The sequence below is a fragment of the Aphelocoma coerulescens genome, chromosome 31 (genome assembly GCF_041296385.1).
Source record: "Aphelocoma coerulescens isolate FSJ_1873_10779 chromosome 31, UR_Acoe_1.0, whole genome shotgun sequence".
NCBI lineage: Eukaryota > Metazoa > Chordata > Aves > Passeriformes > Corvidae > Aphelocoma > Aphelocoma coerulescens.
Window position 1 is genome coordinate 2,193,742 of NC_091044.1, and position 27,006 is coordinate 2,220,747.

A 27,006-nucleotide genomic window follows, 5' to 3' on the forward strand; every position below is an offset into this window, starting at 1 on the left:
AAAGATGGGGAAACAGATGGAGGTGGTGCTGGGGAGGCCGCGTTGGCGGCGGGGTGATGACCGTGAGGTAGAGGAGGCCCGCACTGGGTTGGGATCTGTGCGCGGAGCCTTTGTTGTTATCGCTTCTCGGCCTTTTGGCTAAGATCAAGTGTAGTATCTGTTCTTATCAGTTTAATATCTGATACGTCCTCGATGAGAGGACTTCATATTAAACGGATTTTTGGGCTCGGGAGTTGGACCCGGAGCTTGCTCCCTCCGCTCCGCGCATCGTCCCGGTATTGCAGTGCCTCCGGGAACGGTGCACCCCTCACGGGGACCTTTCACTGGTTAAAAATAGAGGAAAAAACAACTTAAAACCAACATGTGTGGGGCTGGTGTCGTGACAATGCGATATCGCGGCTGGTTCCATGTCGCGATAGTCACGCTGCTCTCGCTGAGGCGCCGCCGCTCGGAGGCTTCAGCTCCTTATCTCACATTCCCTCACAGCGCGCCGCAAAATGGCGGCGTTTTCCCCGCGCTCCCGACCCTCTTTTGGGGTCAGACTGTCTCATTTCGGCACTTTCTTGGTGAATTCGGAGTTTTATGAGGATAGTAAGAAATGCTAATAATGTTAAGGGCAATCTGTAAGGGGATTGGGAAGGTTTTATTAAATAAATCCGTGACGGGAGTGGGGAGGAGCGAGGGGGGGGCCACGCAGGTTTCCTGAGGGAAACGCGGCCCGGTCTCCCCCTCAGCGCTTCTTCCGCGCCCGCGTCTAATATCAAACTGAACAAATCTTATTTACTTTCTATATTTTACACCTTTTTTTACCCGTTTTTCCTGCCCTTCCCACCAGCGGCTCCGCGCTTTCCCCCCCTCAGCCACCGAAACAAAATGGCGGCGGCGCGGCGGGCGGGAAACCGCGAGTGAGGCGAGCGCCCCCTTGGCCCTCCCAACCAATGGCAGCGCGGCTTTTCGCCGTCGCTGGGCAGAACAGCGCGATTCGAACCAATCAGAAAATCCGAGCGGCTCGCGCGGGCCGAGCGCGGGGCGGGGGGGGCGAAGCCGCCGCCACACTCGCAGCGACCGTTGCGCACGTAGGTGGGGCTGAGGCGGGGGGGGCAGCGGGATGAGGGGAGGGGGAGAAGGGGGATCCGCGCCTGCGCGCGGCGCGTGACGCGCTCCTCACGCATGCGCCGCGCCTGCGCGCCGCGGCGACGAGGGCGGGGTTTTCGCCGGCGCGCAGGCGCGGCGCATGCGCGGAGCGGCGGCGCGCGGCGCGAGGGGGGGCGCGGCGTCGGGCGGCGGCGGCGCAGGCGCGGCTGAGGCGGCGGCGGCGGCGGGAGCGGGACGGGCCCGGCGATCGCTCCGCGCTCCGGCCGCCCCCTCCCCGCGCCACGAGCGGCGGCGGCGGCTCCCCCGCGGCCCCGCCTCGCGCTCTCGCTCTCTCTCCCCCCCCCCCTTCTCCGCCCCCTTCCTTCCGCCCCTTCCCTCCCCCAGTCCCCGCCCCGCGGCCTCAGGGCCCGGCCCGGCCTCGCGCTCCGGCCTCGGCGCCGCCGCCTCAGCGCGCCCGCGCTTCCGCTTCCCTTCCCCCCCCCGCCCCGTGTCCCCTTTCCCCCCCCCCTCCCCACACACCGGCCCCGCCATGGACGTGAAGCGGCTGAAGGTGACCGAGCTGCGGGCCGAGCTGGGCCGGCGCGGCCTGGACGCCCGCGGGCTGAAGGTGGAGCTGGCGCAGCGGCTGCAGGAGGCCCTGGACGCCGAGATGTTGGCGGCGGGGCCCGAGGAAGGCGGCGGCGGCGGCGGCGGGGGAGGCCCGGCCGCGGCCTCGAGCTGCGGAGGGGAAGCGGGGCCGGCGGGAGGCCCGGGCGGGCGGCCCCACGGAGGGGATGAGGAGGAGGAGGAGGAGGAGGAAGAGGAGGAGGAGGAGGAAGAGGACGAGGAGGACGAGGAAGCGCTGCTGGCGGATGAGGACGAAGCGGCCGCCGCGGCCCCCGAGGCGGCCCCGGCCCAGCCCGGCCCCCCCGGGGAGGAGGAGGAGGAGGAGGAAGAGGAGGCGGCCCCGGCCGAGCCCGCGGGGTCGGAGCCGCTGCAGCCGCCGCAGGAGGAGGGAGCGGCGGCCGAGGCCGAGGCTGAAGGGGCCGAGGGAGGCGGCGGCGGCGGCGGCGGCGTGAACGGGGCCGAGCGGCCGCCGGAGGAGGCGCCCAGCGGGGACGAAGCGGCCGCGGCCGAGGCCAAGGAGGAGGAAGCGCAGGCGGGTGAGCGATGGGGGAGCCTCGGGAGGGACCCCCGGAACCGGGAAAGAACCCCCGGAACCGGGAAAAGAACCGGGAAGGGGCCCCCAGATCATCGGGAAGCATCCCCGGAAGGGACTCCTCATGTCCTTCCCCCCCCCAAAATTCCCATTTCTCCCCCCCCATAAATCCCAATTCCGGCCTCATCCCAGCCCCCCTATTCCCACATTTTGGTGGGAGGATCCCAAGGATTTTGGGGGGGGGGGATTTCTTCCGTCTGGGAAGGCCAAAATTTGGGATTAAATCTCATTCCCGTTGCCTCAGAGTTGGGATTGGAGCAGGAAAATCGGGATTTGGGGGGGGGGGGGGGAAAAGCGGGGGAAAATTGAGTTTGGAGTTTCTTTGGAGCCGCGGGTTGGGGGGAAATCAATGGAATTACTGGAATTAATGAATTCCGAGTGTTTTGCTCTAGATTTTGGGAAAAGAGCCTGGATTTGGGGGGGAAAGTCGGGGAAAATCCTGGATTTTTAAGGAAAAAATCTGGGATGCGGGGAAAACTCAGGTTTTGGAGGGAAAGATCTTTTTATTAATTTTTTGGGGGGGATATTCCTGATTTTGAGAGGAAAAGTGTTGGATTTGAAGGAGTAATCCAGAGGGAAAGTGTTGGGAAAATTAGGGATTTTTTTTTAAGGAGAAATTTTGGTGTTTGGGAAAAGTTTAGGGATTTAGAGGGAACAATCCTCGTTTGGGGGTGGGAAGTCCTGGTTTCTGAGCGGAAAATTCTGGTTTTGAGGGAAAGAGCTTGATTTTTGAGTGGAAAATGTTGAGTTTTGAGGGGAAAATCCTGGATTTCGAGGGGAAAATCTTGATTTTGGAGAGATTAGTGTCAGGGATCATCCGGGGACAGGATTTTGTTGGGAATAAAATGCAAGTATTCCCTTTTTTTATCCCGAACTTTGATTTTTATGGGATAAAAGTTGAAAAATTCGTATTATGGGGTATTGGAAAAGTATTAGAACTTGTATTTTATGGAAATATTTCCAAGTTTTTGAGGTTTGGGTTTGTTTTTTCTTTTTGGTTGAAGAAGTGAAAATTTGGGAAGTTTTGGTGTTTCCTTGGATTTTATTGTTGGATTTAACCGGTTTTTAATTGAGATTATCTGGTTTTTAATTAACCAGCAGATTTTCATCCCAAATTTTTCCTTTTCCATGGAAAATCCCAGTGGAAATTTTCATTATTTAAGAACTAAGCATTTTTTGTAGATGTTTCTTTCACCTATTCCCCCATTCCAGGTGGGAATTTCTGCTTCCCAGGGTTTAATTTTGGCCAGAAATCCCAATTTTCCACCGGTTTTGGGATGTTTGATGCCTTTAGATTCGTGTTTATGGGGAGTAGAAATAACAGGAAGGGTTTGGAGCATTTTGGGGGGAAAGGTTGGGATTAAAACTGGGAAAATCCGTTAAAAATGTTCGGTTTCGTGGAATGTCTTGGTTTAGTTGTTTCTTTAAGGAAGAAGTTGGAATTTTAGCCACGTTTTAAAACTCCCAAGTTTCCATGCGATACGTTGTTTAAATTCACTTTTAAGGAAAAAATTGGAATTTTAGCTACTTTTTTCCACTCTAAAGGCTGGAAAATGCGTTAAATCTGTAAAGATTTTCATGGAATGTCTCAGTTGAGGAAAAAAATTGTAGTTTTTGCTACTTTTGGCCTCTAAAGGCAGAAAAATATGTTAAAACTCAAAAATTTTCATGGAATGTCCCTGTTCAGTTGATTCTTTAAAGAGAAAAAAGTCTGCATTTTTACCACATTTCAGCACTCTGAAAACCGGAAAAACCCAAAGTTTTGGTGGAGTGTCTTGGTTTAAGTCACTTTTTGAGGAAAAAATTGGACTGTTAGCCACATTTCAACCTTGAAAACCTGGGAAATCCATTAAAACTCCGAGAATAATTCGCTTTAAATCACTTTTTTTAGCAGAATTTAGCACAATTCCCGCCACGTTTTCATCCTGGCGACGCCGGAGTTTCGCCGCCCAGTTTTTCCCAGTTTATTTTTCCTTGGGAAAAAGCTGGAATTCGGGGCTGTTTTGCAGGGGATGAGGAGGAGAAGTCCAAGGCGGCGGGGTCGGAGGGGGAGCGGCGCGGGGTGAAGCGGCTGCGGGACGAGAAGGACGAGCACGGCCGCGCCTACCACGAGTTCCGCGAGGAGGCCTACAACAGCCGGTGGGAATCCCGGAATTTTGGGAGTTTTCTGGGAATTCTGGGCGGTTTGGGGTCTGAGAAATTGAGATCTCCAAGGGTTGGAGGGCCTGGGTCGCCCCAGAGGCTCTGCAGAGCTCCAGGAATTGGGGAAATTTGCAGCTGGTGAGAGGGAATTCCGAGGATTTTGGGGATTTTCAGGGGGTTTGGGGAGCCCCGAAGCAGCGATCCCAAAGGATCGAGGGCATTTCCAAAGTTGGGATCGCTCCCGAGACTCTGCAGAGCTCCCAAAATGAGGGAATTCCCTTGGATTTTGGGATTATTTCGGGGTTTGGAACCTCCAAAAACCGGGATCCCAAAGGATTGGAGAGCCTGGATCGCTCCCCAGAGCTGGGATCACCCCTGAGACTCCCAAAATCAGGGAATTCCCAAGGATTTTGGGGTTTCTTGGGGATTTGGGACCCCCAAAAAATGGGATCCCAAACACTGGAGAGCCTGGAAGTTTGGGAGCTGCACAATTCCTGTGTATTTTGGGATTTTCTGGGAGTTTGGGGGCCCCAAAAATAATCCCCAGGGATTTTGGGATCCCCAGAAGTTTCTGCCCCCTGGATTTGGGAATTCCCCTCCAGAATTTGGGGTTTTCCCCCCATCCCACAGATCCAAATCTCCGCCACCACCAGAGGAGGAGCCGCCAGAGGGGGAAGAGGACGAGACCCTCGTGATCCTCGACACCTGTACGGGAATTTCAGAAATTTTTGGGAATTTTCGGGAGTTTCTGGGATGAATTGACAAACTTGTTTTGGGATTTGAGGTGTTTTTGGAGGATTTAGGGAAGAGGGGGGGGATTTTGAGCTATATGGATGTTTTTGTGGGATTTGGGAATTTTTTGGGATGATTTGAGGTGGATTCGGCTCAACCCAAGGTGGGTTTGTGGAGAAGTTGAGGAGTTTTGGGATTTCAGGTGGGTTTGGCTCAATCCAAGGTGGATTTTTGGGACGATTTGAGCCCTTTCTGCCGTTTCCGGATCCAAGGCCGCTCTGCCTCAATTCCAGCCGGAGTTTCAGGATAATTTAAGGGATTTTGGTGCCGATTTCATGGGTTTCGGCTGGGTTTGGGATGGGAATCAAGGAATTCTCCCCGCAGACACGTCGGACCTGCAGTTCCGGGCGAGCCGGGACCGTTACGGGGGGCAGCCGCTCTTCTCCGAGCGCTTCCCGGGGCTCTGGGCCGGCGCCCGCAGCACCCACGGCGTCACCCGGGGCCGCGTCTGCTTCCAGGCCAAGGTGGGCGACCCCGGCATCCGGGGGCACATTGGGAAAAGAGTCCTTGGGATGGGGCTGGGGGAGCTGGGATTGGCCAGGGAGTGGAGGGAGGGAGGTAGAGGGGGGCAAAAAGGGAATTTCGGGGCTTTTTGGGGGGTTTAGGGTTTCCTTGGGGGGTTTAGGGTTTTTTGGGTGGGATTTGAGGCATTTTTGGCTGATTTTAGGACACTTTCCATGGGTTTTGGGTCATTTTGGGTCAATTTTAGGACTTTTGAGGGCATTTTGGGACCTTTTGGGATCTGTTTTAGGGGTTTTAGGGTCAGTTTTAGGGGGTTTGTGCCTGTTTTGGGGGGTTTTTAGGCCTTTTGGGGCTGTTGGGAGATTTTTGCTGCCACTTTAGCCCTTTCCGTGCCGCAAATCCTGAATTTTCCCCTGCAGGTGACACAGAATCTCCCGATGAAGGAGGGCAGCTCCGAGGTGCCGCTGCTCCGGGTGGGCTGGTCCGTGGATTTCTCCCACTCCCAGCTGGGTGAGAGCTCCAAGTCCACCCCAAAATCCCCAAATCCACCCCAAAATCCCCAAATCTACCCCAAAATCTAACTCAAAATCCATTGGAATCTATCAAATCCTGTTTGTTTTGCCCCGTTCCAGGTGAGGATGAGTTTTCCTATGGCTTCGATGGGCGGGGGCTGAAGGTGGAAAATGGGAAATTCGAGGAATTCGGGGAGAGCTTCGGGGAAAACGACGTCATCGGCTGCTTCGCGGTGAGGGAACGGGAAAATGGGAAAAAATGGGGCAAAACCTGGAAAAAACAGGGAAGATTGGGGGGAAACCTCAGAAAATGCTGAAAGCTTAGGGAAAATTAGGAGGAAATGTGGAAAAATTGGGGGAAAAGCCTAGGAAGATCAGGGAAAATTTGGAAAAATTGGGGGGGAAACGTGGAAAAATCAGGGAAAATTAAGAAAAAATCTGGAAAAATCAGGAAAAGTTGGGGGAAAACGACAAAGGGGTGTTGCTAGGAGCGGGAAATGTGCTTGGTTTTTCCCTAAATCTGTGATGTCATCAGCTGCTCTTTGGTGAGGAAAACTGGGGGGAAGCCCTGGGAAAATCAGGAAAAGTTTGAAAAATCAGGGGAGAACCTGCAAAAATCGGGAAAAAACTTGGAAAAATCAGGAAAAGCCGTGAAACCTGGGAAAAACCTCAGAGCAGCGTTGCTGGGAGCAGCAAACCTGCCGGGTTTTGCCCCAAATCCGCCGTTCCCGCAGGACTTCGAGGGCGCGGAGCTGGTGGAGCTGTCGTTCTCCAAGAACGGGCAGGACCTGGGCTCGGCGTTCCAGATCCCGAAGGATTCCCTGGGCGAGCGGGCGCTGCTGCCGCACGTGCTGTGCAAGGGCTGCGCCGTGGAGCTGAACTTCGGGCAGCGCCCGGAGCCGCCCGCGCCCGTCCCCGACGGCTTCGTCTTCATCCACGCCGTGCCGGCGCCGGAGCGCGTCCGGACCCCGCCGGGGCCCAAGAGCACCGAGGAGTGCGAGGTCAGCGGGAATGGTGTGGGAATTGCGCTGGGAATGGGGGGGGTGGGGCCCCATCCCGGTGGGAGTCCCGGTGAGAATCCCGGTGGGAATCCCGGTACCCTGTTGCTCTGGATGCACTGGGAATCGTGGCTCAGCTCCCTTCGGATCCCTTGGGGATCCCAGTGTTGATCCTTCCCCGTGGATCCGTTGTGAATCCCGGTGCGGCTCCGCTGGGAGTCCTGGTGTTGCTGCCTCTGGATCAGCTGGGAATGCCAGTACTGATCCTTCTCCGTGGATCCGCTGGGAATCCTGGTGTCCCATCCCGGAATTTCCCTCCCCTGCCAGGTGCTGCTCATGGTGGGGCTCCCGGGCTCCGGGAAGACGCAGTGGGCACAGAAACATTCCCAGGAAAACCGAGACAAGCGCTACAACATCCTGGGCACCGAGAGGGTCCTGCACCAGCTCAGGGTCAGCGGGGAGATGTCCCAGGAATTGGGGGTGGGAATGGTGGGATGGACTGGGAATAATGGGGTGGGATGGGGGTTCTGGGGTGGGGATGTTGTGGTGGGTGGATGGGATAAATGGGATAGGATCCTTGGGGCTGGCATGGGATAATGGGATGGAATGAGATTTTGGGGATTTTTGGGATTTCCAGAGCTCTCTCCAGGCTCTCCCCCCTCTCTGAGGCCGCTCCAGCTCCTCCTGCTGGGCTCAAACCCTCGGGATCTCCCTGGAGCTCCCCCAGCCCCTTCCCTGCCCTCATTCCCGATTCCCGGCAGACGCGGGGGCCGGAGCCGGAGGAGTTGGACGCCAAGAGCCGGGAGCTGCTGACTCAGCAGGCGGCGCAGTGCCTTAGCAAGCTGGTGCAGATCGCCCCCCGCGCCCGCCGCAACTTCATCCTCGACCAGGTATCCCGGGACAGCCAGATCCCGGGAACGCAGCGCAGAAAGCCGGGAAACCGCCCCCAAAAACGTGATAGAACCACCCCGAGAGCCCCAGGAATCTGGAATAATCACCTCAAAAATCTCCTCTAAAAATGCACATTTTGTCCTCCGCCACGTGTCGTGGGAAAGCCTGAAATCCCGGATAACCACCCCCAAAAATTCCCATTTCATCAACCCCCAAAATCCCAGGAAAATTTCCTTGGAAATCCTTGGAAAACACCACACAACTTCCCCCCAAAAATCCCCATTTCATCCTCAGACAGGTATCCTAGGAAAGCCCAAAATCCCAGATAAGCACCCCAAAAACCCAGGATAATCCACCCCCCCCCCCCAAATCCCATTTCATCCTCAACCAGGCATCCTTGGAAAACTCAAAAGTCAGGGCTCACCACCCCGAAAGTTCTCATGGCAGACCTCAAATCCCCGTCCCAGCCCTCGAACTCGCCGTGTTTTCCCCACATTCCCGTTTTTTTTCCCCCCCAGTGCAACGTCTACAACTCGGGGCAGCGCCGGAAGCTCTCGGCCTTCAAGGGCTTTTCCCGGAAAGTCGTGGTGATCGTCCCGCCGGAGCCGGAGTGGGAGCAGCGCCTGGAGCAGCGCCGCGAGGCCGAGGGCGACGACGTCCCCGAGTCCGTCATGCTCGAGATGAAAGGTGGGGGAAAAACGGGAAGGAAAAACATGGAAAATGATGAGAAAAATGTGGAAGAACCCCGTGAGGGGAAAAACGTGGAGTTTTCTGCTTCTTTGGGGTTTGTGGAAGGGGTTTTTTCCCTGGAAGCGACACCCAGAAAATTGTGGAATTTTTCTTTTTTTTTGGGACTCATGGGGTGGATTTTTCCCAGGAAAATTCTGGGATTTTCCCTTGTTTAGGGCTCACAGAGGGGATTTTTTTCCTTGAAGGAACTCTTTGAGTTTTCCCTTTTTTTGGGACTCAGGCATGGATTTTTTGCGGGTAAATTTTGGAATTTTCCTATTTCGTGGGGCTGATGGTGTGGATTTTTCCTCGACTTCTTCCCATTTTTTGGGACTCAGCACTGTTTTTTCCCGGGTAAATTGTGGAATTTCGCATTGTTTTGGGACTCACAGAAGAGATTTTTTCCTGCTTTTTGGTGCTTACACCCAGGATTTTTTTCCCCCTTTTTTGGACTCACGGTGCCGCTTTTCTCTGGGTCAATTCTGGTTGGTTTTTTTGTTTGTTTTTATTTTCCCATTTTTGGGCTGATTTTCCCCGGGGTTTTTCCCACAGCCAACTACTCGATCCCGGAGAAGAGCGAGTACGTGGACGAGGTGCTGTTCGGGGAGCTGGGCCGGGACGAGGCGCAGCCGCTGGTGCTGCGCTGGAAGGAGGAGGCGCGGAAGCTGCTGCCGCCCTCGGAGAAGCGCGGGAACCGCCGCAACAACCGCAACAAGCGCAACCGGCAGAACCGCAACCGCGGCCAGGGATACGGTCAGGGGGAAACGGGGGGGAAACGGGGGGGAAACGGGGCTGAAAGGGGGAAAAATGGGATCTGGGAACCGCTGGAGTAACTGCAGCTGTGGCCAGGGATACGGTCAGGGGGAAATGGGGCTGAAAGGGGGAAAAATGGGATATGGGAACTGCTGGAATAACTGCAACCGCAGCCAGGGATACGGTCAGGGGGAAACGGGGGGGAAACGGGGCTGAAAGGGGGAAAAATGGGATCTGGGAACTGCTGGAATAACTGCAACCGCGGCCAGGGATACGGCCAGGGGGAAACGGGGCTGAAAGGGGGAAAAATGGGATATGGGAACTGCTGGAATAACTGCAGCCATGGCCAGGGATACGGTCAGGGGGAAACGGGGGAAATGGGGCTAAAAGGGGGAAAAATGGGATCTGGGAACTGCTGGAATAACTGCAGCTGTGGCCAGGGATACGGTCAGGGGGAAACGGGGCTGAAAGGGGGAAAAATGGGATCTGGGAACCACTGGAGTAACTGCAGCTGTGGCCAGGGATATGATCAGGGGGAAACGGGGGGGAAATGGGGCTAAAAGGGGGAAAAATGGGATCTGGGAACCACCAGAGTAACCACAACCACGGCCAGGGATACAGTCAGGGGGAAATGGGGCTAAAAGGGGGAAAAATGGGATCTGGGAACTGCTGGAATAACTGCAACCGTGGCCAGGGATACGGTCAGGGGGAAACGGGCGGGAAATTGGTAAAATTGGGATTTGGGGAGGGAAAAGCAAGGGAGAAATGGGATAGGGAGATGTGGGGAGGGAACAGTGGAATTTGGGAGGGGATTTTGGGCTGGATTTTACAGGATTTGGGATGGGACACAGGGATTTTGGGGCAGAATACCGGGGTGGGATTTGGGCTGGGTTTTATGGGATAAAGGGATGGGATTTAGGATGGGTTTGGGATGGGACTTGGGGTAGGATTTGGAATGGATTTGGGATACAGGGGTGGGATGGGATTGGGATTTTGGGGTGGGATTTGGAATGGATTTGGGATACAGGGGTGGGATTTTGGGGTGGGATTTGGAATGGATTTGGAATGGATTTGGGATATAGGGGTGGGGTTTTGGGGTGGGATTTGGGATGGGTTTGGGATACAGGGGTGGGATTTTGGGGTGGGATTTGGGATGGGTTTGGGATACAGGGGTGGGATTTTGGGGTGGGATTTGGGATGGATTTGGAATGGATTTGGGATACAGGGGTGGGGTTTTGGGGTGGGATTTGGGATGGGTTTGGGATAGGATACTGGGATTTTGGCTGGGATCCTGGGCTGGATTCGGGCTGGGTTTCGGGGAGCATTCCCGGCCGCCCGCCCTGATCCGCCGCCGTTCCCGTCCCGCAGTGGGGGGGCAGCGCCGGGGCTACGACAGCCGCGTGTACGGGGGGCAGCAGCAGCCGCAGTACTGGGGGCAGCCCGGCAACCGCGGGGTGAGCGCCGAGGGGGCTTCGGGCACTGCCGGGGAACCCGGGCTTCCCGCTGCTTCCGGGGCACTTCCGGGGCACTTCCGGGTCATTCCGGGCGTTTCTGGGGTGGTTTGGGGGCATTTCCCACTTCCTGCTGCTTCCCGGGCACCTCCCAGCCGCTTCCTGACCAATTCCTGCCACTTCTGGGTCACTTCCGGGTCATTCCCTGGCCACTTCCCGCCGGTCTGAACTGGTTTTTACTGGTTCTAACCGGTCTTCCCCCCTCCCAGGGCTACCGGAACTTCTACGAGCGCTACCGGGGCTACGACGATCGGTTCTACGGCCGCGACTACGACTACAACAGATACCGCGACTACTACCGGCAGTACAACCGCGAGGTGGGGCTGGGCTTCAACTGGGGTTTACACTGGGGTTAGACCGGGGTTAAACTGGGATTAGGCCGGGGTTAAACTGGGATTTAGACTGGGGTTAAACTGGGATTTACACCGGGGTTAAACTGGGATTTATACTGAGATTAAACTGGGATTGGGCTGGGCTTAAACTGGGGTTTACACTGGGGTTAAACTGGGACTGGGCTGGGGTTAAACTGGGATTTACACCGGGGTTAAACTGGGATTTATACTGAGGTTAAACTGGGATTGGGCTGGGCTTAAACTGGGGTTTACACCAGGGTTGTTACAGGGTTACTTCAGGTTGTAAAACCCAGAAATTGCTGATTTTAATGGAATTTTGGGGTGGAACTGGGGGAATTTGGGAGTTTTATTATTGGGGTTCAGCCTCTCCGTCCCTCCCAGTTTAACCAGTAAGACCCTTCCCAGTTTACTCCTGGTTGTGAAAGCAGGGAATAATGGATTTTAATGGGAGTTTTGGGGTGAAACTTGGGGGTTTTCGGGAAAACAGGACAGGGGTGGATTTGGGGTTTTATTACTGCGATTCAGTCTCCCAGTGCCTCCCAGTTTAACCAGTTTAACCCTCCCCCAGTGGCAGAACTACTACCAGGACAGAGACCGGTACTACAGGAACTACTACGGCTACCAGGGGTACCGGTGAACCCCGGCCGTGGCGGCCAATCCCAAAAAGATTCCCAGAAAATTTTGGGGAGGGGGTGGAGGGGTGGGGGGAGGGGAAAAACGGGAAAAAAGAAATGGGGAGGGGGGGGAGGGGTTGGAAAAAAAAAAAAGGGGGAGGGGGGAGGGGAAAAGAAAAAAAAAAAACAACAAAAAAAAAAGTGGGGGGAAAAAAATGAAAAAAAAGCAAAAAAAAAAAAAGATGGAAAATGTAAATTTTTTTTTTTTAAAGTTTGTTGAAAGAATTTTGTTGTAATTGTATAAAAAAAAAAAGAGGGAAAAATTCCACATTTTGGCGGTGGGGGAGGGGCGGGGGGGTCCCCAAAAACCGGACACGCCCCTCCCCCCACCCCCAGCCCAGTGGGGGAGGGGTGGGAAGTGGCGGATTTGGGGGAAAAACGGGAAAATTTTCCTTGCTGGGGAGTTTTGGGGGTTGGGGGAGGGGTTTTGGGGAGAAAAAGTGGGAAAAGGGGCAAGAAATTCCCCCCAAATCTTCTCCTCCCCCCTGTTCCCCTTAATTAAATTTCCCTGGAAAATGCTGGAATTGTTTTGGGGAGATTTGGAAGGAATTTGATGAATTTTGGGGGAATTCCCAGGGAAAAGGAGGGGGTTGGGCACTGGGGAGACCCCGAATCCTCCCCTCCCCCCTCAGGGGGTCCTTAATTACTGTTACTGAGGGGTTTTTCATTAATTAATGGGGGGGCCCTTCATTAATTGCATTAATTAGGGTTCATTAATGAGGGTCCCTCATTAATGGGGGCTCCTTAATTAGCAGGGAACCCCCATTAATTAACGTGGCTCTTAATTAGTGGAGCCTCTCAAAAATGGCTGTTTTTTCCTTTAATTTTTGGGCTTTTTGGGGGGAATATGGGATTTTGTGGGGTTGATTTTTGGGGCATTTTCAGGAAAATTTGGGAGTTTTTATTCTTTTATTTGGGGGATTTTTAATTTGGTTTCTTTTAATTTTGTTCTTTTGGGGGTGTTTTTTGTTGTCTCTTTGGGATTTTGGGACTTTTTTCCTCCCTCCTCCCCCACCCCATTTCCCAACCCCCAGCGTGAGAAACCCTCCCCAAAAAAAACCCAAAATTGGGATTTTTGGGGGGGGGAGGGGGCGGCGCTGCTGCCGCTTTTGGAGTTTTTCGGGTCCTTTTTAAATAAAACAAAAATGCCCAAAAAAAAAAAAAAAAACACTTAAACCCAAAATAACCACGAAAATCCATGAAAAAATTCCCTTTTTTTCCCTGGTTTTGGGGATAATTCCCAGCCCCTCCCCCGGCTGTTTTTCACCGCATTTCTCCTCTTTTTGGTGGTCGTTTCTTCCGTTTTTTGGGGTCAGAAGTGACAGAAAAATCCCAATTCCGACGCCGCTGCCCCCCCGGTCCGTTGTAGTCGCGGCCGCAGGTGGGGGAGGGGTGAGCTTGACCCCGACCTTGACCCTGTGACCCCCCCGACCCCTCCCCCCAGGCCGTGTAGGGCGGTTTTGTCCCTTTTTAGAAATAAAGAAAATTCGCTTGAGCCCAGGGGAGCCTCAGTTTGTGTCTTTGCAGGGGTTAAAACTGGGCTTGGGGGAGGCTTGGAGGGGTTAAAACTGGGTCTGGGGGGCGGTTAACTGGGTTTAGAGGAGGTTGGGGGTTTAAACTCGGTCCAGGCACTGGTTTTGGGGCTTAAACCTGGGTTTGGGGGCTCAAATCTCGATCTGGATCTTGTTATTGGGCTTAAACCTGGTTATGGGGCTTAAACCTGTTCTTGAGTGCGAACCTGGGCCTGGTTTAAAGGATTTGGAGCTGGGCTTGATTTTGGGGCCTGGGTTGGGGGTCCTGGGGGTTTTTGGGGGGCCTGGATTAAGGGGGCAGGGCCTCGTCTTAGGCCTGGGCCTGGTTTCAGGCCTTGAGCCTGACTGGGGGTCCAGACCCGGTCCTGGGCCTATTTGCAAGGCTGTTGTGGAGCCCCAACGACTTTAAGGTGGAACGCAGCAATTAAAATATAAATTAAATAATCACTTAAAGATTTAATTACTTTATTTCGTTTCTACGCAGCCCGGGCCTGCTCCGAGGCCTCAGGCATGGGTCCGGTTGCCATGGCAACAAGAGGGTTGTGGGTGCCGCCATCTTGGATGCGGTGACATGGCGGGGAGGGGGGGATTAGAGAGCGGGTGCTCCTCCTCCGCCGCTCCCCCAGAGCGTTTTTGGAGGTCCCGCGTGGGCCTGGGGGGGTCCCTCGTGGGCCGGAGGCGTCTCAAAGACCCCCCCGTGGGCCCTTTTTTCCTTCCGCCGCCATTTTGGAGGCGGGCGCGGAGGCCGCGCCGCGCGCCGCCATTTTGGGCGCTGGGAGGCGCCATCTTGGCGCCGCCGCTCGCGCCGGGCGCATGCGCGGGGTGAGAGCGGCGGCCTGGGGAGGCCGGGGGTGGCGCCATGCTGGCTGCGGGGCCCTCAGCGCTCTCATGGAGATCTTCCTCCTTTTTTCTTCCTCCTCCTCCTCCTTTCTTCCTCTTTCCCGTTAATCCTCCCCTTTTTCCTCCTTCCTTGTCCTCCTCCTCCTTCTTCTTCCTCCCTTTTCCCGTTTTCTTCCCATTTCCTCCTTCCCCCCCTTTCCCTTCCTCCCATTCCTCTTCCCCCAAACCCCAAATTCCTCTCTCTGCCCCCTCCCCCTTTCCCGGCTCCCTCTGGGGGTCTCCCGATCCCCCCAACTCCAAATTCCCTCCCCCTCCCCAAGTTGTCTCTTCTGCCCCCAATTTTGGGGACCCCACCCTCCCATCCCCTTTTTTTGCGGGACCCCCAAAAAGGGCCCTGGCTCCGTCTGTGCCGCCAAGTGTTTATTTGGGGAGGGGGACACACCAGGGACCCCCCAAAATTGGGAGAACCCCCCCTTTTAGTCCCCGCCGAGGCTTTAGGGGTCCATTAGAGCCTAAATTTGGGTGCAGGTCGGTGTTGGAGGAGAGGAACCCCGAGAATTTGGGGTGAGGGGAGGTGAGAGATGAGGAATTTTGGAGGTTGTCCTAAAGTTTGGGGGTCCCCATTTTGAGGAAGGGGTGGGGAGTGACAGGGGGGGAATCTGGGGATGTTTTTAGGGGGAGGGGGTCTCCCCGTCCCCCCATTCCAGAACCTTCCCTGAGTCCATCCTTGAAGCCTTTTTGGGGTTGGGGGACCCCAAAACCCCCTTAACCCCCCCCAGTTCCAGAGCTGGGACCTCCCCAAGGCTTTTTTGGGGGGTCCCCAATTTATGGGGGGGGTCCTTGCCATGGGGGCAACCCCAAAACCCCCAAAGCGACCCCACCCCTCTCTTTTTGCTTCTCATTTTTGGGGTGAAATCGGCCCTAAATGGTGCGGGGGTGCCTCAAAATGTGAGGGGGAGGTCCCCCAAATTTTGGGGGGGGGGCTCTAGAGGAGGGCACAGAAGAATTTTTTCTCGCGGAAAGGATTCTCCGAGGTGGGGACCGGGGTCAGCAGCGGATCCTCGCAGGCGTGCGCCTCGCAGTAACTCAGCAGCTCCGCCGCCGCCTTGGACACCTGGCACAGGGAAAAACGGGGTCAGGGACCCCAAAAGCACAACTGGAACCCCCAAAAGCACAACTGGAACCCCCAAAACCACCCTGGAACCACAAAAACACACCTTGCATCCCAAAATCCACCCCTGGAACCCAAAATTCAACCCCAGAACCCCCAAAACCACCCCCTGAATTCCTGAATTCCATCCTGAAATCCCAAATGCGCCTTTTGAATTCCCCAAACCACACCTGGAACTCCCAAATTCGAGACCCCAGAAACACCACTGAGCCCCTCCACACAACTGTGAAATCCCAAAAATGCACCTGGAGCCCCCCAAACACCCCCTGAGTTCCTAAATCCAACCTGGAACCTCAAAATTCGACCTCAAAATCCTAAATCCTCAAACCTCAAAATCCAACCTTGGAGCCCCCAGAAATACCCCTGTAAACCCCAACCCCAATAACCCCTGAAATCCCAAATCCACCCCCAGAACCTCAAATTCAACCCTGAAATCCCAAATTTTGCCCTTACCCCTCCTTTTACCCCCCCAACCACCCCCAAATCCCCTTTTTACCCCCCCAAACTCCTCTAAATCCCCATTTTACCCTCAAAATTCTCATTTTACCCCCCCTAAATCCACTTTTAACCCCTCAAATCCCCTTTTTACCCCCCCGGACCTTCACCCGGCACAGGCTGGCCTCGATCTTCAGCTGCTCCACCATTTTCCGGGCCTGGCCCACGCTCAGGGTGCTGCTGGGGGGGGGCTCGCCCTTCATGGGGGGGCTGCGGGGGCACCCCAAAATTTGGGAACCCCCCCAAAACCCAAAAACCCCACCAAAAAAAAAAAAACCCGAAGAAAATCCCCGAGGAAAATGAGGTTTCCCCCCTGAAAAAAACCCTCTGCCCCAAAATCCTCCCCTAAACCTCCAAATTTCCCCCCAACCCCAAAATTCTCGGCTGAACCCCCAAAAAAATCCCAAATTTTCACCCCAAATTCCCCCCTCATTTCCTCCCCCCCCCCCCATAAAATCCCCCTAAATCCTCCCAGGACCCCAAATTCCCCCAAGTCCCTCCCAAAATCCTCCCCTAAACCCCAAATTCTCCCCCCCAAATCCTCCCCCCTCATCCTGACGCCCCCAAACCCACCCCAAATCCACCCCCGGACCCCAAAAATCGACCCCCAAATTCTCATATTTGCCTTCCCCCCCTCCCAAATCCCAAATTTCCTTTGCCCCCTCCCCAAAATCTCCCCCAAAATCCCCCCAAATCCTCCTCCCCCCATCCTTCCCCCCCTTTTTCTCCCCGTTTTTCTCCAAAATCCCCATTTTTTTTTGCCCTCCCCCTTAATCCCCCTCCCCCCGCCCCAAGGACCCCCCAAAATCCCCCCGCGCCCCTCCCCCACCTCTGCAGGACCCGCGGCCGCTCCGGTCCCGGCGATGCTCGGAGGGGGCGGGGCCTGGGGGGTGGGGGAGGGGAGGGGGCCACGCCCCTCCCCCACCGCTCCCCCTCCTTTCCCCCTCCCCAATTTGGGGGCTCAAAAATCCCCTCCCCCCACCTCAAAAAATGGGGGGGTTGCGCAGGGTGGGGGAAGGGGAGGCTCAGGAGGACCCCCTCCCAAATTTTGATCCCCCTAATCCTTCCAGCCCCCCCTAAATCGCCTCAAGTGGCCCCAAAAATCCCCCCGGGACCCCTCAAACCCCTCATGGACCCCCCAAATCCCACCTTGGACCCCCAAAGTTCCCCCAAATCCCCCACGACCCCCCCCTTTCTTAGACACCACCAGGACCCCCCAAAACCCCCCCAGGACCCCAAACGCCTCTCAAGGAGCCCCCCCGGCTCCTCAGACCCCCCCAATCCCCCCGGGACCCCCAAAAAGCCCCCCCAAATCCCCCCAGTTGCCATGGAGACGGGGCGGGGCCCGGCGGGGCCGCAGTGGGCGGGGCGGGGGCGGGGCCAGCGCGGGCGGGCCCGCAATGGGCGGGGGGCTGGGGGCGGGGCTACGCCGGGAGGGGCGGGGCTGAGGCTGTGATTGACCAATGAGGTGAGAGGAGGGCGTGGCTTACAGCCGGAAGCGGCGGGGCCGGGGGCGTGGCCAGGGCGTGGCGGGAAGCGGGAGGTGCCGGCACTCGGTAAGGGCGCGAGAGGCCCCAAAAACCCCCCAAATTACCCCAAAAATCGACCCCAAAACTTCAAAAATCACCTTAAAAAAATCTAGAATCCCATTCGGGACCCCCGAAATCCCCTCGGCACTCCCCACATCCCCCAAAATCTCCTCAGAAACTGTTCCGGGACCCCTAAAATCCCCTCCGCAACCCCGAAAATCTCCCCAAATCGCCCCAAAATTCCGCCTAAACCCCCTCTTGGACCTCCAAAACTCGACCGCGTCACCGAAAATCTCCCAAAATCTCCCCCGGATGCCCCCGGGACCCTGAAAACCCCTAGGGAATCCCTAAAATCCCCCCAAATCGCCCCCCAATCGCCCCCAAATCTCCCGAAAATCCCTCAACCCTCTGCCCCAAATCCTCTCCGGGACCCCAAAAACTCCCCCAGGACCCCTAAACCCTCGAGTTCCCCGAGACTTTGGGGCTGGGGACGGAATTTTGGGGGTCCTCCATAGATTTTAGGGCTGGGGAGGGAATTTTGGGAATCCCCTACAAATTTTGGGACGGGGGGGGGGAATTTTGGGGTTGTCCCACAAATTTAAGGTTTCCCCATAAATTCTGGGAATCTTCCACAGATTTTGGGGTTGAGGTGCGGGGGGAATTTTGGGGTTCCCCCATAAATTGCGGGGCTGCTCTCGGGGCGGGGGTGGGACTGAGGCCCCGCCCCTCCCCCCTCCCCCCGTTACCTCTCCCCTTCTTCCCGCGGCCCCTCCCCCTCCCGTGGTGCTCCCTCCCCTCCCCCACCCCCCGCCGGGAGGGCCCCGGGGGTCCCGGCTGCCCCTCCCCCCCGGTTTGGGGGCGCCCCGGAGACTTCGAGGGTTCCCCGTAGATTTGAGGCTGAGGAGGGAGTTGTGGGGCGGCCCCACAGACTTCAGGTGTTCCCACAGATTTTAGGGTCTCCCCACAAATTTTGGGAACCACCCACAGATTTTGGGATTGGAGGGGGGATTTTTGGGGTTGCCCCATCGATTTCAGGAGCTCCCCATGGATTTCGGGGTTGGAGTTGGATTTTGGGGCTGCCCCACAGATCTGGAGTCATCCCATAAATTTTGGGCTCCCCCAACCCAGATTTCGGGGCTGCTCTGGGGGGGAGGGAGGGAGGGGTGTGGCTGGGGTTCTCCCCTCCCCCCATAACCTCTCCCCTTCTTCCGCAGCTCCTCCCATGGGGGTTCCCCCCCCGTCCCTCCCCTCCCCCGCTCCGGGATGGCTCCGGGGGGGTTCTCGGCCGCCCCTCCCCCCCCGCTCCTCACCTGGGGGGCGCAGCTGGGGCGGGGGGCGCGGCGGGCGCTGCTGCGGGGGGGGCTGGGGCTGAGCCTGGCGCTGCTCCTGCTCTGGGCCTCGCTCTTCCTCTACGGCTCCTTCTACTGGGCCTACCTGCCCGCGGCCGCCGTGCTGCGACCGCTGCACCTGGCCTTCAGGTGGGCGGGGGGCTCGGGGGGGTCGGGGGGCTCGGGGGATGGGGACCCTCCCCCTTCCATGGCCGTGATTTGCACTGGGGACCTGGTTCGGGTGGGGCTGGGGGGGGTTCAGGTGTGTCCAGGTGTGCCCGGGTGGGGCTTTTGGGGTGGTTCTTGGGGGCTTTGGGGGGCTCCCAGGGGTTGGGGGGGGTCCTGGGGAGTTTGGGAGTTCAGGGAGGTTTGGGGGATGTGGGAACCTAAGAAAGAAATCCTAAACCAATGTTCTGTAGGGTGCCCTGAGCACCTGGTTCAGGTGTGTCCAGGTGTGGCCGGGAGGGTTTTGGGGAGGTTTGGGGGGAGTTTGGGGTGAGGGGGGGATGAGTGACCCTAAAATAATCCCCTAAAATAATCCCATTGGGTTTCCTGAGCACACCCGGGCCAGGGGGGTTTGGGGCTTTTAGGGGGGAGGGATTGGGGTATTTGGACCCTGATTCCCCAGCCCTGACCCCTTTTTTGGCCCCCACAGGTCGGACTGTGACAGCCCTGGCCCTGAGCTCTGCTCCTTCCCCTCAGCCAATGTGTCCCTGCTGGGGGAGCACCGCGAGAAGGTGCCTGAATATCCCAAAATCTGGGGGGGATTTGGGGCTGGGGGTGCTTAAAAATATCCTAAAGATGGGGGGGAGGTGGGGCCAAAATGTCCTGAAAGTATCCTAAAAAATGGGGGAATGTGGGGCTAAAATATCCCAAAAATTTGGGGGATTTGGGGCTGGGTGGACGCAAAAATACCCTAAATAAATTGGGGAATTTGGGGCAATAACATCCTAAAAATATCCTTAAAATATGGGGGGGGATTTAGTGCCAAAATATCCCCGAAATTTCGGGGAATTCGGGGCCAGAGGAGTCCTAAAAACATCCTTAAAAAATCGGGGATTTTGGGACCAAAATGTCCTGAAGATACGGGGAATTTGGGGGGTTGGGGGATGCCAAAATACCCTAAAGAAAAAGGGGAAATGTGGGGGGTTTTGGGGTGGTTCTGGAGCTGTGGGGCTGCCCGCAGGTGCTGCTCTACGGGCAGCTGTACCGGATCTCGCTGGAGCTGGAGCTGCCGGAGTCGCCGGTGAACCGCGAGCTCGGCATGTTCATGGTGACCCTCACCTGCTACGGGGCCGGCGGCCGCCCCCTGGCCACGGCCGCGCGCTCGGTGCGGCCCCACAGCGGGCTCGGGGCTGGGAATGGGGATGGAGAGACCCTGTGGGGCTGGGGAGGCTCCAGGGTGGGATTTGGGGGGAGATTTGGGGTGGATTTGAGGTCTCTGGAGTGGGATTTGGGGAGGGGGGGTTCAGTGGGGTTTGGGGTCTGGGGTGGGATTTGGGGTGGAATTTGAAGGGTCTGGGGTAGACTTTAGGGAGATTTGGGGTGGGATTTAAGGTCTCGGGTGGATTTCGGGGGGATTTGAGAGCTCCAGGGTAGAACTTGAAGCCTCTGGAATTGGATTTGAGGTTCCTGGGTTGGGATGTCAGGGAATTCTGTGGATTTGGGGTGGATTTGGGGGAATTTAGCCCCTTTCCCCCCTCTCCCCCAGGCCATGCTGCACTACCGCTCGCGGCTGCTCCGGGCCCTGCACACCGCGGCCTTCGCCGGCCTCTTCCTCAGCGGCTTCGCCGAGCAGAGCCAGACCCTGGAGCTGGAGCTGATGGGGCGCTACCGCGAGGACCCCGTGGGTCTGGGGGGCCCCAAAGGGGCTTGGGGGGTCCCAGGGGGGTTTTAGGAGGTCCCATGGGGGTTTGGGGGGTCCTAGAGGGGCCTGGGGGCTTCTGGAGGGATCCCAGTGGGTCCCAGGAGGGGCTTTGGGGATTCCCAGAGGGTTTTGGGGTGTCCCAGCAGGGTCTGGGGGGTCCTGGGGTATTTTGAAGGGGGGTTTTGGGGTGTTTTGTTGGGGGAGTCCCAGGGTCTCTGAGCCCCTGGTGCCCCCTCCCCAGTACACCCCGACCATGGGGGCGTTCGTGGAGATCCGGAGCCGGCGGGTGCAGCTCTATGGGGCGCGGCTCAGGGTGCACGCGCACTTCAGCGGGCTCCGGTGAGTGGGGAGGGGTCCCCAGGGCTCCTGACCCGCCAGCGGGACCCCAAACCCCACAGCTCAGGCCCAGCCCCTTCCCTGTGTGTGTCACACCTGTCCCTGTGCCCCCTGTCCCCGGTGTCCCACCTGTCCCTGTCACACCTGTCCCACCTGTCCCTGTCCCCGGTGTCACACACACCTGTCCCCAGTGTCCCCCTGTCCCCAGTGTCCCCCTGTTCCCGGTGTCCCACCTGTCCCCGGTGTCCCCCCTGTCCCCGGTGTCACACCTGTCCCTTTCCCCCCTGTCCCCAGTGTCCCCAGTGTCACACACACCTGTCCCCAGTGTCCCCCCCGTCCCCGGTGTCACACCTGTCCCCCCCCCTCCCAGGTACCTGCTCTACCACTTCCCGCTGACCTCGGCCGTGCTGGGCGTGGCCGGGAACTGGACGCTGCTGGCGCTGCTGACCCTCGGGGGGTACCTGCAGTGGGGGAGGGGCACCCGCCGGCCCCGCCCCCCCCCGCAGGTGAGCCCGGGCTGGGGGAGGGGCGCTGGGGGGACCCGCCCCCCACCTGAGCTCACCTGTGCCCCTCCCCCACCCCCACAGGACACGCGGAGCGAGGGAGGAGCCCCCGGGGAGGGGGAGGGGACAGGTGAGAGGGGTGAGGGAGGGGCTTCGGGGGAATTTGGGAGGATTTTTGGGGGGATTTCTCGGGGGAATTTGGGGGAGATCTTGGGGACGATTTGGGGGGATTCTGAGGTTTTGGAGAGGATTTTAAGGAGGTTTTTGGGGGGTTTTGGGAAGATCTGGTGAGGATTTTGGGGAGGTTTTAGGGGAGATTTTGAAGAGTTTCTGGATTTGGGGGAATTTGGGGGATTTTGAGGACATTTTGGGGGGCAGATTTTAAGGATATTTTTGGGAAGATTCTGGAAGGATTTTGGGGATATTTGGGGGGAACTTAGAGGAGATTTTGGGAGGATTTTGGGGAGATTTTTGGGTGGATTTTGGAAGGGTTCAAGGTGATTTTTCCCCTACCCCCAGATCTTTCAGCCTCTCCCCAAAATGCAGAGGAACCCGAAGTCGTGGGAGCCTCGGAGCCAAGCGAAGGTGGGGGAGGGGCAGCACCCCAAAAAACCCTAAATTCTGTCGGGGGGTGGGGGAGGTTTCGGATGGGGAAGGGGCCCAAATTTGGTGCTGGGGGTGCTGACAGCCCTTCCCCCCCAGGCCCACCCCTGCTCAGCGCTGCCAACGCCGCCCCCAAGGACGAGGAGGAAGAAGAGGAGGAGGAGGAGGGGCAGGAGGAAGAGGGGGTCACCCCCACACCCCACCCCCACCTTCCGGACAGCCCCTCCCCCCGCCAGCGCCATGTCTGCTCCAGCTCCTGAACCTCCCCAAATTTTGGGGGACACCAATAAAGGCTTTGACTCTCACTCCCCCCAAAAAAGAGCTTGGTCTTGGTTTTTTTTTACGGGGGGAGGGGAATTGGGGGGTGGGAGACTCTTAGGGCCCCTCAAATCTCCCCCAGACCCTCCCAGGACCCCTCCAGATCCTCCAACCCACCCGAATTCCCCCCCCCCCAATCAGCCCAAGGAACATCTGGGCCCAATTCAAGAATTTTGGGGGCTTTTTGGGGTGTTTTGGTTGGGTTTTGGGGTCACTTTAGGGCAATTTTAGGGGTCGTGCCGGGACTCGTTCACGCCCGGCGCGCTCGCGACGTGTTTTGTCCCCTCTCGGCCGCCATCGCCGCCACCGAGACCACGTGAAACAACCACGTGACACGACGCCCGGCGCCGCCATGATGGCGGCGGGCGGCGGGGCCGGGCCCGGCCAGGCCTTGGAGACGCTGCTGGAAATGGGCTTCGGTGCCCGGCGCGCGTGAGAGCGGGGACACCGCGGGGACAACCGGGGACACCTGGGGGGCACCGGGGGAGGGGTTCTCATCTTGCCCGGGGGGTGCCCGGTAGCTCCGGTAACGGGAGAGGGGCCGGGAATGGGACCCTGGGGACATTGGGGGGCCCGGGGTTTTGGGGGGCCCCGGTGACTCCCCCGGTCCCGCAGGGCGAAGGCGCTGGCACTGACCGGGAACCGCGGAGTGGAACCGGCCATGGACTGGTGAGGGCGAGGACCCCCAAAATCCCCCCCGGGACCCCCCAAATCCTCCCCCCAACCTCTGGGGACCCCCCTGACCCCCGTGTCCCCCCTCCCCCCAAGGCTGGTGGCTCACGAGGACGACCCCGACTCGGACTCGGACCCCGAAATCCCCCCGGATTTAGGGGGGCTCTCCTCAATCTTGGGGGCGCCCCGACAGCCGCCGGTGGAGGAGGACGAGACCCAGAAGTGAATTTGGGGGGATTGGGGGGGAACTTGGGAGTTCAGGGGATAAATCTGGGGGTTCAGGGGGAGAATTTGAAGGTTCAGGAGGAAAATTTGGGGGTTCGGGGGGAATTTGGGGGGTTCAAGGGGAAATTTTTGAGATCTAAGGGGGGAATTCTACGGGCTCGGGAAGGAATTGGGGGTTCAAGGGGGGATTTAGGGGCATTAAGAGGGAAATTTAGAGGTTCAAGGGGGAAATTTGGGATATTAAGAGGGAAATTTGGGGGCTCGGGGGGGGGAATTTGGGATATTAAGAGGGAAATTTGGGGGCTCGGGGTGGGGGTTTCCCAGGATTTTGGGGTTCAGGGGAGGTCTGGGGGATTCCCCCCGGGGTTTTGGGGATGGGGACGGTTCAGGGGGGTACCCCTGAATTTCGGGGCCCCCCAGGCTCCTGACGGAGGCGGGGCAGGAGCGGGAGCGGCGGCGCCGGGGGCAGGAGCTGGCGAAGCTCCGGGAATGGCGCCGGGACGAGGAGCGGCGCCGGGCGGCCGAGGAGCGGCGGCGGGACAGGGCCGAAGAACGCGCGGCTCGGTGAGGGGACGGCCCCAAAATCCGTTGGAAAAATCCCCAAACTTCTCGCGAAATCCCAACGTTTTCCCTCGGGACTTTTCCTGTAAAAAACCGCGGGAGGGGCTGAGTCCTCCGAGCCGCCAGGGGGCGCCAAAGCCGCGGAAGGTGCCCTCATGAATCCTGGCGGGACCCGAGGAGGTTTTGGGGGGCCCAAAAACCCCTCAGGACCCCCTCAAATTTTTGGAGACCCCCACAAACTCCCACCCTTAAACCTTTGAGGAGGATCACCAAGCCCTCAAAGCTCAGGGGGTTTCCCCAACTCCCCCACCCAGAGGACCGGGGACCCTCTAAAATATGGGGACCCCCGAACTTTTGGGGAACGTGCCCAAAATTTTGGGATTCTCCCCTGTTCCCCCAGGCAGAGAGTGCGGGAGAAGATTGAGCGGGACAAGGCGGAGCGAGCGCAAAGGGTGAGAGGGATCCCAAAGGATTGGGGAGATTCCAAAAGACTGGGGGGGACCCCGACGGGGTTTTGGGGATCCCAGAACGATCCAATGGGATCCAGCCCCACCGGGATCCAACAGATTCCCGTCCCTCCCCCAGTTTGCCCCTGTCGCCCCAGAGCCGCCCCCGGTGACCCCCCAGGAGCCGCCGGCGCCGCGGGAATACGACCAGTGCCGGATCCAGGTACGGATTGTGGGGATCCCCCGGGATTCTGGGCGGTCCCGAGGGGATCCTGAGGGATCACGACCTTCCCCCGCCCCTTCCCAAGGTCCGGCTGCCGGACGGACGGGCGCTGACCCAGAGCTTTCGGGCGCGGGAGCCGCTGGCGGCCGTGCGGCTCTTTGTGGAGCTGCACCGGGACACTGGGAGCACTGGGAGCACTGGGAGCGGCGGGAACGGGGAGCCCCGGAGCCCCCCGGAGCCTTTCAGCCTCCGCACGGCCTTTCCCCGGCGCCTCTTCACTGAGGAGGACATGGAGAAACCCCTGCAGGAGCTGGGTGAGGCATCTGCGGGGTGCTGAGGAGGTTTGGGGGGGGTCTTCAGGGGATTTGGGAGGCCTTGGTAGATTTAGGAGAAGGTTGGGGTTGAAAAGGGTCCTCAGAGGATTAAAGAATTTTTTTGGGGGGGTTCGGAGGGAGTTTGGGGGGTCAGAAGGGGTCTTTTAGAGGGGTGTCACTATTTGAGGGATTCTCAGAAAATTTGGGGGGGCCTTGAGTAGGTTTGGAGCGATTCGGGGCTTCCAGGGGGGAACTTTTGTGGGGTTTTAGGGTAATTTCAGGACTTCAGGGGATCTTTTTGGGAAGTCCCAACGTGTGTCCTCCTTCCCTTTTAGGTCTGGTCCCTTCTGCTGTTGTCATCGTGGCCAAGAAAGAAGGGAGCTGAGGGGGAGACACCCCCAAATCCCCCCACAACCCCAAATAAACCCGAGCTGTGCCCCTTCCCTTTGTCCTGTCCCGTGTCCTCCTCCCCAAAACCACAACTGGGGGGGGGTCCGAGCAGCTTTATTGGGGCGCGGCCCCCCCTCAGGGCTCCCTCCGGTGCTGCGTTCCCATGGGGTCGGCGAGGATGATGATGCCCCAGGCCCCCACACCTGCGGGGGGAGACCTGGGGGTCACCTGGGGGCCCTTCCCCACCCCGGACCCCGCCCCTGAGCCCCCTCCCCATCCCCTGAAGGTCCGGACCCCCTCGTTGCCATGGCAACCCCGAATCCCGTCCCTCCCCAACCCCAGCCCCCCCCCATTCTCTCCCCACATCGTTACCATGGAAACCCCCACATTTTTCCCTCATGGCGACCCCCGCGCCCCCTCCCAGTTATTCCCCCCCCGTTATTCCCGCCCCCCCCCCCCCCCGTCCCTCACCGGCGGCGAAGATGATCTGGGCGAGGGCGCCCATGGAGGGGGGGACGCCCTTTCTCATGGTGCTTCGCGGCCCTTGGTAGATCCAGATGGCGGCCATCAGCAGCCCCGCGCCGCTCAGCAAGCGGCAGCTCCAGCAGCCGCTCAACAGCGGGCGCGGCGAGGCCGAACCGGGCCCCGGCACCGAGACCGCGCCCGGTGCGGCCTCCGCGCCCGGCGGGGACATGGCAGCACCAGAAGAGACGCCGGAAGTGTCCGTGGTTTATAAGCGTCCGGGCGCGAGCGCAACCGCGCATAAGAGTTCCGTGTTTAACCGCGCCAAGCACTGAAGGTTCCGGGGGGGGGCGGTCACCGGGAAACGGTGACTGAGGGGCTCCCGGTGGTCTCCCGGTGTTGGCGTCACTTCCGCCACGGCACCCGACGCTGCGCCACGTTGTCGTCGGTCTCGGTCGCCTCGCGCAGCGCCGCCATGATCAGCTCATTGTGGCGCCGCCGCTGCGATAAACTCGCGGCGTCCGCCCCGGGCTGCGCCTGCCGAACGGGGAAAACGGGGTGGGTCACGGCCGGTCCCGGCCCCGAGGCTTCCCCGCCGCCCCCTCCCCGTACCTTCAGCGTCTGCTGCCGGTCCTGCTCACCCCCCGCCATCGCCACCCACAGCAGCAGCCCCAGCGCTACCGGGACGGCGCCGCGGACGAGCGCCACAGGCCAGCGCGGATCCACCGCCATTGCCCCCGTCCCGCCGCGGCCGCACCGCCCTTTCCGGGGCCGCTCTGGCCCGCGGGACACCATAGAGACGGATGCTGGGAGGACCAGGAATCCTACCTCCGCCCCGGTGATCATAGAGACGGCGGCTTGGAGGACCAGAAACCCGCCTGTTTCCGGGGCCGCTCTGGCCCGCGGGGATAATCAAGACGGCAGCTGGGAAGACCTGTAGGTCCCAGCCTCACGGGCGGCAACGGGGGGACGGATCCCCCTCGACTGCCGGGAACGGGGCCACGGAGCGGCCCCAGCGCCGGGAAGGGGACGGGGAACCCCCGCCCCCGGACGTGCTGCTACCGAAAGAAGACACGAGATC

At 58.7% G+C, this 27,006-nt stretch overlaps 6 protein-coding genes and 1 non-coding gene across 7 annotated transcripts; 4 read left to right on the top strand and 3 right to left on the bottom strand.

Moving 5' to 3' along the window:
* The first annotated feature begins 118 nt into the window (after positions 1-118).
* Positions 119-309, top strand: LOC138100433 (U2 spliceosomal RNA). Its single transcript, XR_011146815.1, has one exon. It is a non-coding gene; the product is annotated as a U2 spliceosomal RNA (small nuclear RNA).
* A 1,175-nt stretch (positions 310-1,484) lies between these two features.
* On the top strand, positions 1,485-12,131 carry HNRNPUL2 (heterogeneous nuclear ribonucleoprotein U like 2). The gene is made up of 14 exons (XM_068998192.1): positions 1,485-2,237; positions 4,303-4,432; positions 5,066-5,142; positions 5,552-5,691; positions 6,109-6,199; positions 6,322-6,434; positions 6,936-7,202; positions 7,527-7,649; positions 7,961-8,089; positions 8,609-8,777; positions 9,372-9,572; positions 10,941-11,026; positions 11,293-11,400; positions 12,005-12,131. Exons 1-14 carry the CDS (start codon positions 1,625-1,627, stop codon positions 12,071-12,073), a joined length of 2,316 nt encoding a protein of 771 aa, XP_068854293.1. The 5' UTR covers positions 1,485-1,624; the 3' UTR covers positions 12,074-12,131.
* A 2,757-nt stretch (positions 12,132-14,888) lies between these two features.
* Positions 14,889-17,030, bottom strand: GNG3 (G protein subunit gamma 3). The gene is made up of 3 exons (XM_068998180.1): positions 16,978-17,030; positions 16,253-16,358; positions 14,889-15,596 (listed from the first exon to the last, which is right to left on the bottom strand). Exons 2-3 carry the CDS (start codon positions 16,349-16,351, stop codon positions 15,468-15,470), a joined length of 228 nt encoding a protein of 75 aa, XP_068854281.1. The 5' UTR covers positions 16,352-16,358; positions 16,978-17,030; the 3' UTR covers positions 14,889-15,467.
* A 627-nt stretch (positions 17,031-17,657) lies between these two features.
* BSCL2 (BSCL2 lipid droplet biogenesis associated, seipin) lies at positions 17,658-22,642 on the top strand. Its single transcript, XM_068998171.1, has 10 exons — positions 17,658-17,704; positions 18,892-19,155; positions 19,661-19,742; positions 20,192-20,335; positions 20,717-20,851; positions 21,114-21,211; positions 21,579-21,714; positions 21,796-21,841; positions 22,231-22,296; positions 22,414-22,642. The coding sequence occupies exons 2-10, from the start codon at positions 18,941-18,943 to the stop codon at positions 22,572-22,574; spliced, it is 1,083 nt and encodes a 360-aa protein (XP_068854272.1). The 5' UTR covers positions 17,658-17,704; positions 18,892-18,940; the 3' UTR covers positions 22,575-22,642.
* A 290-nt stretch (positions 22,643-22,932) lies between these two features.
* Positions 22,933-25,516, top strand: UBXN1 (UBX domain protein 1). Its single transcript, XM_068998172.1, has 8 exons — positions 22,933-23,064; positions 23,248-23,301; positions 23,401-23,526; positions 23,950-24,093; positions 24,491-24,542; positions 24,676-24,759; positions 24,845-25,073; positions 25,409-25,516. Exons 1-8 carry the CDS (start codon positions 22,985-22,987, stop codon positions 25,456-25,458), a joined length of 819 nt encoding a protein of 272 aa, XP_068854273.1. The 5' UTR covers positions 22,933-22,984; the 3' UTR covers positions 25,459-25,516.
* Positions 25,517-25,561: 45 nt separating this feature from the next.
* On the bottom strand, positions 25,562-26,157 carry DMAC1 (distal membrane arm assembly component 1). The gene is made up of 2 exons (XM_068998173.1): positions 25,935-26,157; positions 25,562-25,666 (listed from the first exon to the last, which is right to left on the bottom strand). The coding sequence occupies exons 1-2, from the start codon at positions 26,155-26,157 to the stop codon at positions 25,599-25,601; spliced, it is 291 nt and encodes a 96-aa protein (XP_068854274.1). The 3' UTR covers positions 25,562-25,598.
* Positions 26,158-26,179: 22 nt separating this feature from the next.
* Positions 26,180-26,699, bottom strand: UQCC3 (ubiquinol-cytochrome c reductase complex assembly factor 3). The gene is made up of 2 exons (XM_068998174.1): positions 26,538-26,699; positions 26,180-26,462 (listed from the first exon to the last, which is right to left on the bottom strand). The coding sequence occupies exons 1-2, from the start codon at positions 26,655-26,657 to the stop codon at positions 26,331-26,333; spliced, it is 252 nt and encodes an 83-aa protein (XP_068854275.1). The 5' UTR covers positions 26,658-26,699; the 3' UTR covers positions 26,180-26,330.
* Between the last annotated feature and the right edge of the window lie 307 nt (positions 26,700-27,006).

Bases quoted from the DNA above. Each gene is read 5' to 3' on its own strand.
- HNRNPUL2 (XM_068998192.1), top strand. From the start codon at position 1,625: ATGGACGTGAAGCGGCTGAAGGTGACCGAGCTGCGGGCCGAGCTGGGC. The intron at 5,692-6,108 runs GTGGGCGACCCC...TTTCCCCTGCAG, and splicing joins GCGTCTGCTTCCAGGCCAAG to GTGACACAGAATCTCCCGAT. The intron at 6,200-6,321 runs GTGAGAGCTCCA...GCCCCGTTCCAG, and splicing joins TTTCTCCCACTCCCAGCTGG to GTGAGGATGAGTTTTCCTAT.
- GNG3 (XM_068998180.1), bottom strand. From the start codon at position 16,351: ATGAAGGGCGAGCCCCCCCCCAGCAGCACCCTGAGCGTGGGCCAGGCC. The intron at 15,597-16,252 runs GTCCGGGGGGGT...TCCCTGTGCCAG, and splicing joins CCAGCCTGTGCCGGGTGAAG to GTGTCCAAGGCGGCGGCGGA.
- BSCL2 (XM_068998171.1), top strand. From the start codon at position 18,941: ATGGCTCCGGGGGGGTTCTCGGCCGCCCCTCCCCCCCCGCTCCTCACC. The intron at 19,156-19,660 runs GTGGGCGGGGGG...TGGCCCCCACAG, and splicing joins CCGCTGCACCTGGCCTTCAG to GTCGGACTGTGACAGCCCTG. The intron at 21,715-21,795 runs GTGAGCCCGGGC...CCACCCCCACAG, and splicing joins GGCCCCGCCCCCCCCCGCAG to GACACGCGGAGCGAGGGAGG.
- UBXN1 (XM_068998172.1), top strand. From the start codon at position 22,985: ATGATGGCGGCGGGCGGCGGGGCCGGGCCCGGCCAGGCCTTGGAGACG. The intron at 23,065-23,247 runs GTGAGAGCGGGG...CCGGTCCCGCAG, and splicing joins GGCTTCGGTGCCCGGCGCGC to GGCGAAGGCGCTGGCACTGA. The intron at 23,527-23,949 runs GTGAATTTGGGG...GGGGCCCCCCAG, and splicing joins GAGGAGGACGAGACCCAGAA to GCTCCTGACGGAGGCGGGGC.
- DMAC1 (XM_068998173.1), bottom strand. From the start codon at position 26,157: ATGTCCCCGCCGGGCGCGGAGGCCGCACCGGGCGCGGTCTCGGTGCCG. The intron at 25,667-25,934 runs GTGAGGGACGGG...CTCCCCCCGCAG, and splicing joins CCAGATCATCTTCGCCGCCG to GTGTGGGGGCCTGGGGCATC.
- UQCC3 (XM_068998174.1), bottom strand. From the start codon at position 26,657: ATGGCGGTGGATCCGCGCTGGCCTGTGGCGCTCGTCCGCGGCGCCGTC. The intron at 26,463-26,537 runs GTACGGGGAGGG...CCCGTTCGGCAG, and splicing joins ACCGGCAGCAGACGCTGAAG to GCGCAGCCCGGGGCGGACGC.